The sequence below is a fragment of the Physella acuta genome, unplaced genomic scaffold, assembly GCF_028476545.2.
Source record: "Physella acuta isolate Inbredline_101_S28 unplaced genomic scaffold, ASM2847654v3 ptg000355l, whole genome shotgun sequence".
Lineage (NCBI taxonomy): Eukaryota > Metazoa > Mollusca > Gastropoda > Physidae > Physella > Physella acuta.
This window is the reverse complement of record NW_026731874.1, coordinates 436,888-450,431: the sequence shown is the minus strand read 5'-3', so window position 1 is coordinate 450,431 and position 13,544 is coordinate 436,888. Positions and strand designations below refer to the sequence as shown.

The following is a 13,544-nucleotide window of genomic DNA, read 5'->3' as shown; positions in this document are numbered from 1 at the left end:
GGACAAGCTACTGGAAGTCAATCGTGTGGACAAGCTACTGGAAGTCAATCGTGTGGACAAGCTACAGGTAGTCAATCGTGTGGACAAGCTACAGGAAGTCAATCGTGTGGACAAGCAACTGGAAGTCAATCGTGTGGACAAGCAACTGGAAGTCAACCTATGATCCAGTAAGAAATAATGCCCCACATTTAGCAACTGAAGCCAAAATCTTACTTTGTCCATTTGGTGTCTCCCTTCTCTCTTTTCTCCACTACATAGCCAGTGATGGGGGCGCCACCATCTTTTTTGGGCGGAGACCAAGTGAGGGTGATGGAATCTTCGGTTGTTGAAGCACACTTGGGGATGCCGGGGGCTTGCGGGGCATCTGAAGAAAATTTTTATTTCACTCAAACTATGCACCACATTCAATGATTGTTATCATTGATCATATCCCTTAGCCTAGTCTCACCATAACTACATACAACAACATATCCCTTAGCCTAGTCTCACCATAAGGAAGTTTGGCTAGAACTGGCGTCTCAGTCTCCAGGAAGTCACTGACGCCCTGGGGGTTCTCTGCGGCCACACGGAACTCATACTTGGTACCTGGCTCCAGATTTCGGACTTCACAGGTGGGCTTGGACAGGAAGCTGCTGACTTTCTGCCACCTGTTGGTGCCAGCCTGTGGAAGCAACACATGCAAATTAACAGGGCATCCGAATTGTCCTCTTGATAAAGTAAAAATAAAAGTGTGCATTTATATGTTACAAGGCATTCTAACTTACTTTTCTTTTTTCTACAATGTAGTTAGCTATTTTTTCTCCTCCATCATCTGCTGGAGGTTTCCATGTCAAGGTCAGGGACTCACCCTGAATATCTGTGGCTTCTAGAGGGCCGACTGGCGTGCCAGGTTTATCTGAGAGTCAACAGCCGTTGTTACACAGGTCATAGGTCATGTTAGGCAATTGATAACTATTACCCAATACATTGAAACTACTCTTACCCAATACATTGAAACTACTCTTACCCAATACATTGAAACTACTCTTACACAATACATTGAAACTGCTCTTACCCAATACATTGACAGTACATTTACTCAATACATTGAAACTACTCTTACCTAATACATTGACATTAACTTTGGCGATATCCGATCCTTCATCGTTCTTAAGTGCAACTTCATATTTACCAGAGTCCTCTCGCTTAGCCTTGGCACAGTGAAGTATAGCATAGTCGTCTGTTAGCTGAGGACAGACGAACCCAAGTCAGTCAATAGCGGGACAGATGATGTGACAGATATAGTGTGACAGATATAGTGTGACAGATATAGTGTGACAGATATAGTGTGACAGATATAGTGTGACAGATATAGTGTGACAGATATAGTGTGACAGATATAGTGTGACAGATATAGTGTGACAGATATAGTGTGACAGATATAGTGTGACAGATATAGTGTGACAGATATAGTGTGACAGATATAGTGTGACAGATATAGTGTGACAGATATAGTGTGACAGATATAGTGTGACAGATATAGTGTGACAGACATCACGTGACAGGCATCACGTGACAGGCATGCTATGATTGGTGAGTCTGCCAAGAATCCCATGCAAATACCCACAGTCATGGTTATTCTTGGTGGATCAGCAACATTTTCCCCATTCAACGTCCACTTGGCCGTGGGCTTGGGTGTTCCAGTGAATGGTATCTTGATGGTGAACTCCTGGCCAGCCTTGACATTGATGTCCTTTAATCCAGATGTGTTTAGTTTGGGTTTCTCTGAAACATTTATCTCAACATCTCAATATGCCTATTCTATCGACTTCTGTATTATATCAGCTTCTGTATTCTATCAACCTCTGTACTCTATTGTGTATTATATCAATGTCTGTCATATATCAACTTGTGTATTATATCAATGTCTGTCATATATCAACTTGTGTATTATATCAATGTCTGTCATATATCAACTTGTGTGTGATATCAATGTCTGTTCTATCAAAATAAGGACGCGTGATTGTACCTGGTTGGTCTTCTATTTTCAGGGAGTTTGTGGGCTTGCTTGGCTCCCCGGGACCGACCACGTTGTCTGCCCGCACACGGAACTGATATTCCTCCCCCTCACTCAGCTTGGGGATGGTGGCTGTGAGCTGGCTGGCGGGAACTGTGGCGCACTCCATCCAGTCCTCGCCTTTCTTCTTCTTCTCCAGCACATACCCTGTCAGCTTGCTGCCGCCATCGCTGGCTGGCTTGGTCCACGACAACGTCACGGAGTCTTTGGTGATCTTGTCAACATTTGGCATGGAGGGGGCACCAGCGGGGACTAGGTTAGATAAAAGTTCATTCATAATTCTCTGGAGAGTCTTGTCAGAAACATAGAAAACAAGACGTTGGTCACACATAGGAACTCAACTCCATGATCAGAGAGTGATAGCATGACATACACATAGCATCTGTAACATGACATACACATAGTATCTGTAACATGACATACACATAGCATCTGTAACATGACATACAGATAGTATCTGTAACATGACATACACATAGTATCTTTAACATGACATACACATAGCATCTGGTCCCTGACTTACAAATAGGATCTCTAACTACGTGTTTTGGGGTTGCTTTGCTGGGTTTTCCAGGGCCTCCGTCATTGACGGCTGTCACACGGAACTCATACTCCGAGCCCTCATTGAGTTTCAGGACACTGAAGCTGGTCTCTGGGATGGGGAAGACGCAGGCTTTTGTCCAGTCTTTGCCTTTCTCTTTCTTCTCTATCAGGTAACCTGTAAAATATTTACAGACCTATAACAGACACTAGATGACACGAAACAACACCCTAATGATTTTTTATTTTTCTGTTATTTGGTTGCCACTACCACAAAATGACCTTTTGGCCAAATCTGACCTTTGATAGGGTTGCCGCCATCACTAACAGGTTCCTTCCAGCTGAGAGAGACGGAAAACCTGTCGTACTTGCTGATCTCCAAGTCCCTCGGCGCCTCGGGTGGGTCTGCTCAAACACACGGGTCAGGGTCAGGGTTAGCACAAAACTATATTCATAACTTCAGATTTACACAATTTGTATACTGATAAAAAATATCGGAACATATACTGACCGAATGGATTTTTGGCTGTGATCTTTTGACTCTCCAGTGGTTCCCCAACACCGTAAACGTTCTCAGCCTTGACCCTGAACTTATAGTTTTTGCCGTCCTTCAAGCCCTTGGCTACGATGCTCTCATCTTTGACAAGTCCAGGCACTTTTTCCCAGAAAGTGGAGCCTTCTTCACACTTCTCAACAACATAGCCTAAAAGTATTCCATGTGTCACGTCAAAGGACATTCTTTCCATTCAAACCTAAGAGTGAAGGTGGCTTAATCTTAACTCACCTGTAATTTCCGCTCCTCCATTATCTTTGGGTGGTTTCCATGACAACGTGCAGTTCTCAGCAGTGATATCCTTAATCTCTAGAGGCCCCTCGGGTTCTCCAGGCTTATCTGTTTAACAGAAAGTCATCATGGTACACGAGATATTGCACTAGAGACATCAATAGCAGGCAGTATTAAAAGGTAAAAAACTAACCTACTGTGTCCAGGTGACCAAAGACTCACCTACTGTGTCCAGGTGACCAAAGACTCACCTACTGTGTCCAGGTAAACAAAGACACCTACTGTGTCCAGGTGACCAAAGACACCTACTGTGTCCAGGTGACCAAAGACACCTACTGTGTCCAGGTGACCAAAGACACCTACTGTGTCCAGGTGACCAAAGACACCTACTGTGTCCAGGTGACCAAAGACACCTTCTGTGTCCAGGTGACCAAAGACACCTACTGTGTCCAGGTGACCAAAGACACTTACTGTGTCCAGGTGACCAAAGACACATACTGTGTCCAGGTGACCAAAGACACCTACTGTGTCCAGGTGACCAAAGACACCTACTGTGTCCAGGTGACCAAAGACACCTACTGTGTCCAGGTGACCAAAGACACCTACTGTGTCCAGGTGACCAAAGACACCTACTGTGTCCAGGTGATCAAAGACACCTACTGTGTCCAGGTGACCAAAGACACCTACTGTGTCCAGGTGATCAAAGACTCACCTACTGTGTCCAGGTGACCAAAGACACCTACTGTGTCCAGGTGACCAAAGACTCACCTACTGTGTCCAGGTGACCAAAGACACCTACTGTGTCCAGGTGACCAAAGACACCTACTGTGTCCAGGTGATCAAAGACTCACCTACTGTGTCCAGGTGACCAAAGACACCTACTGTGTCCAGGTGACCAAAGACACCTACTGTGTCCAGGTGACCAAAGACACCTACTGTGTCCAGGTGACCAAAGACTCACCTACTGTGTCCAGGTGACCAAAGACACCTACTGTGTCCAGGTGACAAAAGACACCTACTGTGTCCAGGTGACCAAAGACACCTACTGTGTCCAGGTGATCAAAGACTCACCTACTGTGTCCAGGTGACCAAAGACACCTACTGGGTCCATGTGATCAAAGACACCTACTGTGTCCAGGTGACCAAAGACTCACCTACTGTGTCCAGGTGACCAAAGACACCTACTGTGTCCAGGTGACCAAAGACACCTACTGTGTCCAGGTGATCAAAGACTCACCTACTGTGTCCAGGTGACCAAAGACACCTACTGTGTCCAGGTGACCAAAGACACCTACTGTGTCCAGGTGACCAAAGACATCTACTGTGTCCAGGTGACCAAAGACTCACCTACTGTGTCCAGGTGATCAAAGACACCTTCTGTGTCCAGGTGACCAAAGACACCTACTGTGTCCAGGTGACCAAAGACACCTTCTGTGTCCAGGTGACCAAAGACACCTACTGTGTCCAGGTGACCAAAGACACCTACTGTGTCCAGGTGACCAAAGACACCTACTGTGTCCAGGTGATCAAAGACACCTACTGTGTCCAGGTGACCAAAGACACCTACTGTGTCCAGGTGATCAAAGACTCACCTACTGTGTCCAGGTGACCAAAGACACCTACTGTGTCCAGGTGACCAAAGACTCACCTACTGTGTCCAGGTGACCAAAGACACCTACTGTGTCCAGGTGACCAAAGACACCTACTGTGTCCAGGTGACCAAAGACACCTACTGTGTCCAGGTGACCAAAGACTCACCTACTGTGTCCAGGTGACCAAAGACACCTACTGTGTCCAGGTGACCAAAGACACCTACTGTGTCCAGGTGACCAAAGACACCTACTGTGTCCAGGTGACCAAAGACTCACCTACTGTGTCCAGGTGACCAAAGACACCTACTGTGTCCAGGTGATCAAAGACACCTTCTGTGTCCAGGTGACCAAAGACACCTACTGTGTCCAGGTGACCAAAGACACCTTCTGTGTCCAGGTGACCAAAGACACCTACTGTGTCCAGGTGACCAAAGACACCTACTGTGTCCAGGTGACCAAAGACACCTACTGTGTCCAGGTGATCAAAGACACCTACTGTGTCCAGGTGACCAAAGACACCTACTGTGTCCAGGTGATCAAAGACTCACCTACTGTGTCCAGGTGACCAAAGACACCTACTGTGTCCAGGTGACCAAAGACTCACCTACTGTGTCCAGGTGACCAAAGACACCTACTGTGTCCAGGTGACCAAAGACACCTACTGTGTCCAGGTGACCAAAGACACCTACTGTGTCCAGGTGACCAAAGACACCTACTGTGTCCAGGTGACCAAAGACACCTACTGTGTCCAGGTGACCAAAGACTCACCTACTGTGTCCAGGTGACCAAAGACACCTACTGTGTCCAGGTGACCAAAGACACCTACTGTGTCCAGGTGACCAAAGACACCTACTGTGTCCAGGTGACCAAAGACACCTTCTGTGTCCAGGTGACCAAAGACACCTTCTGTGTCCATGTGATCAAAGACACCTACTGTGTCCAGGTGACCAAAGACACCTACCGTGTCCAGGTGACCAAAGACACCTACTGTGTCCAGGTGACCAAAGACACCTACTGTGTCCAGGTGACCAAAGACACCTACTGTGTCCAGGTGATCAAAGACACCTACTGTGTCCAGGTGACCAAAGACACCTACTGTGTCCAGGTGATCAAAGACTCACCTACTGTGTCCAGGTGACCAAAGACACCTACTGTGTCCAGGTGACCAAAGACTCACCTACTGTGTCCAGGTGACCAAAGACACCTACTGTGTCCAGGTGACCAAAGACACCTACTGTGTCCAGGTGATCAAAGACTCACCTACTGTGTCCAGGTGACCAAAGACACCTACTGTGTCCAGGTGACCAAAGACACCTACTGTGTCCAGGTGACCAAAGACACCTACTGTGTCCAGGTGACCAAAGACTCACCTACTGTGTCCAGGTGACCAAAGACACCTACTGTGTCCAGGTGACCAAAGACACCTACTGTGTCCAGGTGACCAAAGACACATACTGTGACAAAAGACTGACCTAAAACAATGACTGAAACTTCTGCAGTATCCTCGCCATGTTTGTTTGCGACTTTGACGGTGTATTTGCCAGTGTCTCCTCTCTCAGATTTGGGTATGTGAAGTTTGGCTTCTTTTTCGTCATTGGTTAACTCAGCCTGAATCAAGGCAAAGAAAAAAAAACATAAAAATATCCCACTCTTATAGAGACAGAAGCCAAATCCAGGAAACCTTAATGACTGTTGCCCAAAGCTATAAAAGCATGAAAAAACGACTTACTCTGTTGCCCAAAGCTATAAAAGCATGAAAAAATGACTTACTCTGTTGCCCAAAGCTATAAAAGCATGAAAAAATGACTTACTCTGTTGCCCAAAGCTATAAAAGCATGAAACAATGACTTACTCTGTTGCCCAAAGCTATAAAAGCATGAAAAAACGACTTACTCTGTTGCCCAAAGCTATAAAAGCATGAACAAATGACTTACTCTGTTGCCCAAAGCTATAAAAGCATGAAAAAACGACTTACTCTGTTGCCCAAAGGTTTCCCGTTCTTCTGCCATTCAACTGTGGGTTCAGGAGCTCCACAAATACCAAGATCAAGGTTGATAGGCTCTCCAGCACGGACACGAATTTCTTTAGCACCAAACAGGTTGTCTAGGTTTATTTTGGGAGCCTCTGGAGAATTTATGTAGTCAAGTATATAGTTACATATAGGTTTATTTTGGGAGCCTCTGGTGAATTTATGTAGTCAAGTATATAGTTACATATAGGTTTATTTTGGGAGCCTCTGGAGAATTTATGTAGTCAAGTATATAGTTACATATAGGTTTATTTTGGAAGCCTCTGGAGAATTTATGTAGTCAAGTATATAGTTACATATAGGTTTATTTTGGGAGCCTCTGGAGAATTTATGTAGTCAAGTATATAGTTACATATAGGTTTATTTTGGGAGCCTCTGGAGAATTTATGTAGTCAAGTATATAGTTACATCTAGGTTTATTTTGGGAGCCTCTGGTGAATTTATGTGGTCAAGTATATAGTTACCTATAGGTTTATTTTGGGAGCCTCTGGAGAATTTATGTAGTCAAGTATATAGTTACATATAGGTTTATTTTGGGAGCCTCTGGAGAATTTATGTAGTCAAGTATATAGTTACATTTAGGTTTATTTTGGGAGCCTCTGGTGAATTTATGTGGTCAAGTATATAGTTACATATAGGTTTATTTTGGGAGCCTCTGGAGAATTTATGTAGTCAAGTATATAGTTACATATAGGTTTATTTTGGGAGCCTCTGGAGAATTTATGTAGTCAAGTATATAGTTACATATAGGTTTATTTTGGGAGCCTCTGGAGAATTTATGTAGTCAAGTATATAGTTACATATAGGTTTATTTTGGGAGCCTCTGGTGAATTTATGTGGTCAAGTATATAGTTACATCTAGGTTTATTTTGGGAGTCTCTGGAGAATTTATGTAGTCAAGTATATAGTTACATCTAGGTTTATTTTGGGAGCCTTTGGAGAATTTATGTAGTCAAGTATTTAGTTACATATAGGTTTATTTTGGGAGCCTCTGGAGAATTTATGTAGTCAAGTATATAGTTACATATAGGTTTATTTTGGGAGCCTCTGGTGAATTTATGTGGTCAAGTATATAGTTACATATAGGTTTATTTTGGGAGCCTCTGGTGAATTTATGTGGTCAAGTATATAGTTACATCTAGGTTTATTTTGGGAGCCTCTTGTGAATTTATGTAGTCAAGTATATAGTTACATATAGGTTTATTTTGGGAGCCTCTGGAGAATTTATGTAGTCAAGTATATAGTTACATATAGGTTTATTTTGGGAGCCTCTGGTGAATTTATGTAGTCAAGTATATAGTTACATATAGGTTTATTTTGGGAGCCTCTGGTGGAGAGAATTTATGAAGTATATAATTACATATAGGTTTATTTTGGGAGCCTCTGGTGAATGTTTGTAGTCAAGTATATAGTTACATATAGGTTTATTTTGGGAGCCTCTGGAGAATTTATGTAGTCAAGTATATAGTTACATATTGGTTTATTTTGTGAGCCTCTGGTGAATTTATGTAGTCAAGTATATAGTTACATATAGGTTTATTTTGGGAGCCTCTGGAGAATTTATGTAGTCAAGTATATAGTTACATATAGGTTGATTTTGATAATTATATATATATATATATATATATATATATATATATATATATATATATATATATATATATATATATATATATATATATATATAATGAGAAAAATTGGCAGTGACCTTTAGCTGGCTTAGCTAGAACTGGAGCTGAAGCAGAACTGGGCTCAGATAGACCCGCCTCATTGACGGCTGACACCCTGTACTCATATTCCTTGCCTTCCTGAACTTTCTCGTCTTTGAACTGGGGTTTCTGGTGGGAAAAATTGAGAGCTTTGAACAACAGTGGCATTTTAAGACTAGATTTTAATTAATAAACCTTTTTTTAATTCATTTGTATGTATCTAAGTTTCAGTATTTATGGGAAAATGCTTGCATGCATCAGAGATTTCTCAACATATTGTAGCCATGGAAATGGCAGCTAGTTTGAAAAAAAATCTTTTGTGCAGGTCCAACGGTTCAAAAACTAACATATATACAGATCATATAAGCATTGATCCTTATTTAACTAACTTTAATAGAGTCAGCTATCTAGTTTTTGTACAAAAAAAAAAAAAAAAAAAAAAAAAAACGGTAATTTTTTTCCTGAAATTTTCAAAATTGTATATGGTAGGATACCATTAATTTTAGCATTAATTTTAATGTTAATTCACCATAAAAAGTTTTGAAAATTTGAAAAAAATATTTCTAGAGTATTTTCCTCTAAAATACCCAGCCAGATGACTCTAATGAGGTTAGCAAAAAGTAGGATCAATGGGTACATGATTTGTATATATGTCTTTTTTTTACCTTTAGACCCTAAAACAGTTTTTTTTCAAGATGGCTGCCGTTGCCATAGCAACCATTTTTTTTCAGTATTGTCCCAGATGCAAGTAAATATTTTCCATTAATTACCCTAACTTAGGTAGGCACAGATAAATAAATAAAGCTTAATACTTAAGAATTCCTTGAACCTACCCCACCCCCCCCCCACCCCCTTAAAGTTTAACTTGAGGTAAAGATATACTAGAGTTTTGTTCTGCAGTGTGTATCTTGTCATTGGTTTTCTTATAATAAATGCTAATCTGAGCAGGCTCAAGCGTGTAGAAGGCACCGGTGCTAGAACTTACAGTGATTGGTGCCTTGGTCAACTTGACCCATCTGTTGGTCTTGGGTTCTTTTCTTTCCACCTCATAGCCCGTGATTGGGGCGCCACCGTCATTCCTTGGTGGCTCCCACTTCATCTCAATAAAGGTCCGGTCTCTGTCCACGACCTCAGGTTTCCCAGGAGGTTCGGGTTTTTCTGTCAAATCAAACACCAGGTTTAACTTAAAACAGTAGCGTTAAGATTTCTCAATGACATAGGCTTTTTAAATAGCAGACTTTCTAAATGGCCTAAGCTAATTAAATGGCCTTAGCTACCTAAATGACTTAGGCCATCTCAGTGGCGTAGGTAGGGGGGTGGTTATAGGGGGGGGGTCAAAACCCCCCATGGATCCCTCTGTAAAAAAATTTGTTTACTGTCATAATACCAATAATACCACTGTTACTTATTTACATATGTTTTTGAATCAGTATATATGTGTATTTGTATAAGTATTGACGTGGATTGTAATGACTGACGAGAAGCCGCGTTGGTTGTTAACAGTCTTTATTATGTACAGACGCCATCATGGTAAGAGAGAGAGTAAGACGGAAGTGGCGAGAGACTTATATACATAACAACATGTAAGGGACATCACTCAAGATAACAATATAAATATAATACTAATACAGAAGAGTGAGTTCCCTTGACCTCACAATTATTTCAATCTATTACATCCCTTTACCCTTAGAACACAATAACACATCTCTCAATAGAACAATTGATAGTATCCTAAAATCACCAATTATATTGTAACATGAATACTATGGTAGATTACATCCTTACAAACAATGCACAATATGCCACAACATAATCAAAATACAAAACAATAATGTCAAAGTCCTTTTGACCTTTAGAATCATAGGTCTAACTTATTTGGGACTTTGATTGTCCTGCTTGACCTTCTCAGTGGCTTTTGATTTGGTGACTCAATATTCTGACCATCTGGATTCTCTATCTCAGGAGGTCTAGGATTTAAATCATTAACTCCAGAATTTACATTTTCTGACTCCAGACAACTTGGTTCACTCATATCAACAGAACTTGGTTGTGAAACAAACTGAGTTGGTGTGAACTGTTCAGATTTGGTGGGATTGATAGATTCACACTTATTATCTGCACAAGTTATTTTTAACTTTATAAGACACAGGTCCTGTACCTTGAACAATTTGACCTGGTATCCATTTTTCCTTTCTCCCATAATTTCTTAGATACACATTCTTATTAACACCAAATTCTCTTTCAATGAATGTTTGTCATGATCTAATGGAACTATTTTTGAATTGGCATCTGAAAGTATTATGCTGTTATTCAGATCCTTGACTGACATAGATTTCTTTGATTGATCAATTTTCTCAGGTAATCTGATAGTGCTTTCCTGGTAACCAAAAATACTGTTTATGAGTAATATTCTGGACCATATCACTTTGCAACTGTGATCCAGTATTTGAAGTGGGTGTATTAAATGGCAAAAATCTTTTTCTTTTCTTTTGATGTTACCCTTTTAGTTTCTGTAAGTGCTAATGATGTTAGCAAAGTTGTTTGATGATCACATTCCTTCTTACTAATGTATTCTCTTTAAAACATTTGAAATTGCCATATCACCATAATCATTTATTAAGTTACAAGTACTTTGTTTAGGCAACTCTGACTGATAATGGACTGTATCTTCTCCATCTTTTATATTATCTTCACAAAAGTTTTTAATTTCTTATTTAATATGGCCTTAAGTCATCATTCACAGACTCTTCAGGCCAACCATTCTTACAGTACTCATATACTTTTATTAAGCACTCATCTTTTTGTGTTTCTCTCTTAATATCATTCACATTTATATTGGAGTTATCCATGATGGTAAAGAGAACAAATACATCTTCTGGTACATAGCTCAGGCTTTGGTTTTTTAAAGGTAATCTGCTAAGACTATCTGCACTATTCTCAGATCCAGGTTTGTATTTCAATTCATAATTGTATGCAGTTAGTGTGATAGCCCATCTTTGAATTCTTGGTGAGGCATGCTCAGGTAGGGTTTTGTTTTCTCCAAATAAACCTAGCAATGGTTTATGATCTGTAAAGATGGTGAACTTCCTACCAAACAGAAACTTATGAAATTTCTTAACACCAAAAATGATGCCTAAGCCTTCCCTATCTAACTGAGAATAATTTTTCTCAGCCTGGTTCAAAGATCTACTGGCAAAAGCAATGGGTCTGTCACCCTTCTCATCCATGTGGGACAAGACTGCTCCTACACCATCTGGTGAAGCATCACATGTTAATATAAGTCTTTTCCCTGGGTCATAGTGAGTTAGTAAGGTGTCAGCAGACAAAGCCTCTTTTGCTGTATTATAAGCAGTATCTTGTTGTTTACCCCAGTGCCAAGTTGCATTTTTCTGTAGCAGCTTGTACAGTGGTGATAGTTTACCAGACAGATTTCCTATGAACTTTGCATAGTAATTTATTAAGCCCAAAAAAGCTCTTAGTTGTTGGGTATTTTCAGGTTTTGGTGCTTCTTTAATGGCTTTTGTTTTCTCAGGTTGAGGTCTGATACCTTGCTTGCTTAATATATAACCAAGAAAACTAATTTCTGTCAACATGAATTGACATTTATCTTTGTTTATCTTTAAACCTTTTTCACCAACAATTTTCAATACTTTATCAAGTGTTTTAAGATGTTCAGTGTCATTCTTACCAGTTATGTACACATTGTCAAAGTACACACAAACATTTGGAATGTCCTTAAAAATACTGTCCATGACAGCTTGGAAAATTCCAGGGCTAGATGATATGCCAAAACATAGTCTTTCATATTGGTAGAGTCCTTTATGTGTGTTTATTGTCGTATAGACTTTTGAATCTGGATGCAGTTCTAGTTGAGTGTAAGCATGACTAAAGTCTAATTCAGTGAATTTGTCTCCTCCTGCCAAATTCAAAGAAATTTCCTCAATGTTAGGTATAGGGTACCTATTTAGCTCTATTTGCTTATTCAGTGTAGTTTTATAATCTCCACAAATTCTTATAGAACCATCCTTCTTTAACACTGGCACAATGGGTGTCGCCCAATCGGAATAGTCTACCTTCTTTATAATGCCATTAGATTCCAATCTACTTAGCTCATTTTCAATTTTATTCCTCATTGCATAAGGTGGAACTCTAGCTTTGCAGTATCTTGGATTTGTGTCTTTAATGCTTAACTTCACTGTTCTATCATTTAGTAATCCAGAGTTACCAAAAACACATTTATTTTCAGATATAACTTTATCTAGTGAAGTAAGACTAGATTCTTTTACATTCTTCAATGAACAAATACTCTCCCAATTTAACTTAAGATCACTTAACCAGTTCCTACCTAGTAATGGCGGTCCATTTCCTTCAACCACAAGAAGAGGAAGTTTAACACTTTGACCATTATAACTTACATGAACCATACACTCTCCTATTACCGGAACATTGTCACCAGTGTATGTTGTTAGGCACTTGTGACATGGCTGTAGAGGCACTGATCCTCCAGTGACAGCGTCAAAATCTTTCTTTGTTATGACTGTTAGAGATGCGCCAGTGTCAAGTTGGAAGCTGATGCTCTTACCGTTGATATTAACTTGTACATTGATGGGAGCATGACTTATTGATTTCACAGAGAACAGGTTGAAATCCGGCTGCGAATCAGTTTGAGCATTTTCACAGGTAGAGTGGTTCATTGGTTGGGTTAGGTAGTCTTGGTGAGAGTTAACATAGTGCTGCTTTTGGTTGCGGTACTGTCTTGACTGGCTAGATTTAGCAACAGACGAAGACTTTGCAAAGCAGGCCTTAGCAATGTGACCTTGCTTACCGCACTTAT

General features: G+C 40.7%; 1 protein-coding gene across 18 annotated transcripts in view; it reads right to left on the bottom strand.

Annotated features, from left to right (window-relative positions):
- Window positions 1-13,544, bottom strand: part of LOC131941269 (twitchin) — a 222,995-nt gene that overhangs the window by 63,968 nt on the left and 145,483 nt on the right. For all 18 annotated transcript variants that reach the window (XM_059300409.1, XM_059300419.1, XM_059300416.1 and 15 more), the window contains 14 exons: window positions 9,696-9,868; window positions 8,710-8,839; window positions 6,948-7,096; window positions 6,445-6,580; window positions 3,381-3,488; window positions 3,108-3,299; window positions 2,897-3,001; window positions 2,580-2,774; window positions 2,009-2,308; window positions 1,607-1,764; window positions 1,103-1,226; window positions 765-895; window positions 490-661; window positions 214-364 (listed from right to left, as the gene is read on the bottom strand). In XM_059300409.1, coding sequence (XP_059156392.1) covers window positions 214-364; window positions 490-661; window positions 765-895; window positions 1,103-1,226; window positions 1,607-1,764; window positions 2,009-2,308; window positions 2,580-2,774; window positions 2,897-3,001; window positions 3,108-3,299; window positions 3,381-3,488; window positions 6,445-6,580; window positions 6,948-7,096; window positions 8,710-8,839; window positions 9,696-9,868 — 2,224 coding nt within the window. The remainder of the gene's footprint in view (window positions 1-213; window positions 365-489; window positions 662-764; window positions 896-1,102; window positions 1,227-1,606; window positions 1,765-2,008; window positions 2,309-2,579; window positions 2,775-2,896; window positions 3,002-3,107; window positions 3,300-3,380; window positions 3,489-6,444; window positions 6,581-6,947; window positions 7,097-8,709; window positions 8,840-9,695; window positions 9,869-13,544) is intronic.